The sequence below is a fragment of the Arachis duranensis genome, chromosome 5 (genome assembly GCF_000817695.3).
Source record: "Arachis duranensis cultivar V14167 chromosome 5, aradu.V14167.gnm2.J7QH, whole genome shotgun sequence".
In the NCBI taxonomy this organism is placed as follows: Eukaryota; Viridiplantae; Streptophyta; class Magnoliopsida; order Fabales; family Fabaceae; genus Arachis; species Arachis duranensis.
Window position 1 is genome coordinate 104,504,868 of NC_029776.3, and position 4,182 is coordinate 104,509,049.

The window sequence follows — 4,182 nt, forward strand, 5'->3', positions numbered from 1 at the left end:
AATAATTAGATGAACATTATTTACTTGCTAGAAATATCATAAATTAAAATAAGCAAGTAATAAAAATTTGAAAAGTCAAAGAAAGAATTCAATTTGAATTCAACTCATTTTACGTTGATTATGGTTCACTACCAGTCTGTACAAGTTTCTATTAACTTGCCGTATTTTCTTAGCAATTAACTACTCATTTTAGTGTATAAATAATATTTTTGTCGAGTAATGTAGCCGCCACTTGGTAGACCATAGTCTTCACCAAACCAATGTACTACTACTCCCGGTTTTCTAGTTATAGTGATTCTGTTTTTTGCCGCCAAACTAAACCGTTTTTCTTGAACCTTAAACCAACCAACTTTCACTATATAATTATTTGTTATAACCACCTCACCTCATCTCATATCTCATTTCATCTCTCACAAACACAATTCACAACCACCTTACCCGATGAATTTCCTCAGGTACTGCCACGTCATCACCACCATCTTCCTTCTATCAGTACCCAACATTACTGCTCAATTGGCGGCTCCGTCAGCTCACCGACCAGTAGTCACCCAAAACAACGACGGAAACCCTTCGATTGCGATTGTTCTCGTCGTTCTCATCTTCGCATTCTTCATGACTGGCTTCTGCGCCGTCTACATTCGCCACTGCAATGAAAGCTACGTCGTTCAGGGAGCTGCCGCTGCCAACGCCGCCACTGCTCCACGTGGCGTCGATCCGGAGGTGCTCTCCACGTTCCCAATTATGGTTTATTCCACCGTGAAGCACCTCAAAACGGGTCACAGTGCGTCGCTTCAGTGCGCTGTGTGCTTGAGCGAGTTCAAGGACATGGACAAGCTCAGACTTTTGCCCAAGTGCAGTCACGTGTTTCACCCCGAGTGCATCGACGCGTGGCTCGCCTCGCACGTGACTTGTCCTGTCTGCAGGGCCAAGATGAAGTCGGAAAACATGGAGTTCAAGGTTGAGATTCAGGAGTTAGAGGGAACTGCCAACCATGTGTTCGATGAAATGTCTGGGAGAATGGGTGAGGTTTCTTGTGATGGGAACGAAGGTGGGGTTGGTGAGGGAGTTGATGGGGTTGTTGGGAAGTGTAATGGGACCTCAAAAGTGAGAGCTTTTGGGTTGTTGGTGAGGTCGCACTCTACGGGTCACTCTCTTGTGGAACCGGGGAAGAGCTTGGAGAGGTTCACTTTGAGGTTGCCTGAGGAATTGAGGAAGCAGATTCTGGAAGCCAATCATAAGTGTAGTGGTGGTAGTGGTGGGATGAAGCGTTCTGCAAGCTACGACGTGGTTTTGCAGAGTGAAGTTGGTGAAGGTAGTAGTAGTAATAAGGGGAGTAAGAATAGCAGGTGGGTGCTGTCTATGACACCTCCGTTTGTTTCTCGCGGTTGGGGTCATTTTAGTACTTCTTCTGGTTTGGCACCGCCGAATGAGTGCTCAACATGCTCTGGGATTCCTAGGCTTTGGGGTTCTTCAGCGGCAAGAGAAGAGAAAGTATGTGAAGGGAGAGAGGGTTTGCAACTGGTGTGATGAAAATTCCAACTTTTTTGGGGATGAGTTTCTTAATCAACCTGATCCATTTGTTGGAACGGGTGGAAGTGGATCAATAACAAAATTGGACTTTCTAGTCCATCAGGTATATGACGAAATTAAGTACTATTATTACACTATATAATGCTCTTGTTTGTTTCTTAACATTGTTTATATGAATAGTTTTGTTAGTAATTAAGTGTCTTCATAAGGACAAAAATTAAGCGCTATAGTTGTTTAGAGGCTTACATCCTGCTTCTGCTGATGTATAGGCTTAAATTAATATTAATTAAGACACTAATATTGTTTTTTAATTGGCAGTGGCTTTCATCTGGTTTTATGTCACATAGGACTGTGTTTACTTTAATTTTTAGTCGTATGAGATTAGAACATATTATATTCAAGTTTTCAACTACAATGATCTGATAACTCCCAACTTGTCTAACAGAAAGGCTGCAAAGAGCTCCTTTGTTGATTTCAGCACCAAGGACAAGCTGGATGCCATGAGAGAATAACCAATTCCCAATTACTGGCTTTCTCAGCTGTTTATAAACTCACAATACGCCTTGTTACTTCGTAAGTTGTAACAAGCTTCACTAGCTCTAGCCTCTAGTTGTATATCTTAATTCAGTGTATATTTATCATGTATATAAAAATTTTCTGGCATTTATTGTTGAAGTGTGGTTATGCGTGCAGATTTAGATCAACAATAAGAGAAGTGATATTTTGAGATTTCCTAAACCCATGTAGAATGTAATTTGAGTCTCAGCTGTTCCACTGTTACATGTTTTGTGAATCCAAATTGGAGTCCTAATTGTAATTGTTTGAATGCCATTGACAATTAGGGTAAATTAATTGACATTGAGTTTTCTTGGAACCATGCAATGTTACACATTGTATACAACTATACATTACCTTCCTACATTTTGGGAGTGTATGTATGCTGAACATTCTTGTACTAACACATGAGTATTCTTATAGACGTGTCGTTATGAGCATATATACTAAATAAAAGGAGAATCATTGTAATTTTACATAATCAGCAATTAGAAAAGTGCTCTGATCTCAACCTAATTAATTAGTTGAAGGGGTATCTGCCAAAGTTTTAAGGAAAGTTAAGCTAACATATTCTAGGTCAGGGCTATCATGTTGAGTGGCCAAAAGCTAATGCAACATATTGGTTGAAGACCAAGGAAAAAGTAGAAAAATATCTTATCACATTACAACTTTAACTCATCCCAAAATATTCCATAACAACCCATGAAAGCTGTGAAAGGAACATGCTTACTAATTACAACAAAATATTTAACCAACATGCTTACCACTCTAACTAGTAGTTACTACTATTGAGTTAAAATCTCATGATTCTGGCTGGGTTTTTAAAGATAAAGATACCATATGTAAAATTGCCCCAGGAAGAAAAGAAGAAAATTTTGTGGACATCTTAATAATAATAATAATAATAATAATAATAATAATAATAATAATAATAATAATAATAATAAAACCAAAATTGTGGCCATCAACATCAGTTAGAATTAGAAATTATCTTAAAGTTTCAAATGTCAATAATAATAATAAAACACAATATCATAAATAAAAAGGCTATATCGCCAACCACCTTCTTTTGAACGTTTTTTATTTCTATTAAATTACTAAGCAATAATTTGATTTGATAGCTACTACAGTATTACAAAGGGCTAATGCTGAATTAGCTGTCAAATGACAATTACTTATTTCTGGAAAGAGCATTGGAGAAAAGAAATCTCTATTAATTTATTATGATTGCATGGCAAAGTAACTGAATTTTTTAAAAGCCTTTTTACTTTTTAACCTGAGATTTATTCTCTTTTCCCATTTTAGGAACGGAACAATTTATTCTGGCTTCTTTTTCCCAAGTGAACACTGGATTAGAAACAGTGAAAATACTACGACGTTAACCTACATCTACCGATTTCTTTGATTTTTTTCTTATTAAACTAAGATGTTAAGTTGTTAACTACAAGATCCGGACCAATTTTAAATTTTTTTTAATAATAAACACCAGTCAACCCATCAAAGCCATTGTATGTTCTGAAAAATTAGCTTATAAAACTTTTATTATTATTATTATTATTTTTTTGGTCATGAAACTCTTATTATTTAAAAGTATTATTTTACATGAAAATTATAAAGTACATTAATTTTTTTTTTTTTGGTTTCCCACGGTATCCTCCAACCCGACAGGTCAAGAACTAATCCGCCGCAGTACTGAGCTCCATTTAAGGGTTTGCCGCTGGCCCTGCATGCACAAGGCGAGATTCGAACCCCCGACACTTGCTTAAGCGGACTAGTGAGCTAACCACTAGATCAACTCAACTTGGTTAAAGTACATTAATTTTTACTAACAAAATCTTTATCACAGTCTAGCTTTTAAACCGGGCCTAAAAGCATGATTGGCCCAAAAATAGCCCATTCGAGCGCATAGTAACCCATAAAAACGTAACCAAGATGGTATCCATATAAAATCTTGTGCACTGTGCAGCTTCATCGAGGTCTTCCTTATAACCAGCTACAAAGACAGATACTTTGTTAAGTTGTGATATCTGTATGTTAGATATATTTGTATATATATTTCAAACACAATCATTATTGATATTTGTTCGATATGCATAA

At 36.8% G+C, this 4,182-nt stretch overlaps 1 protein-coding gene across 1 annotated transcript; it reads left to right on the forward strand.

Annotated features, from left to right (window-relative positions):
- Positions 1–306: 306 nt before the first annotated feature.
- LOC107491167 (E3 ubiquitin-protein ligase ATL31) lies at positions 307–2,404 on the forward strand. Its single transcript, XM_016111959.3, has 2 exons — positions 307–1,633; positions 1,976–2,404. The coding sequence occupies exon 1, from the start codon at positions 442–444 to the stop codon at positions 1,525–1,527; it is 1,086 nt and encodes a 361-aa protein (XP_015967445.1). The 5' UTR covers positions 307–441; the 3' UTR covers positions 1,528–1,633; positions 1,976–2,404.
- The last annotated feature ends 1,778 nt before the right edge of the window (positions 2,405–4,182 follow it).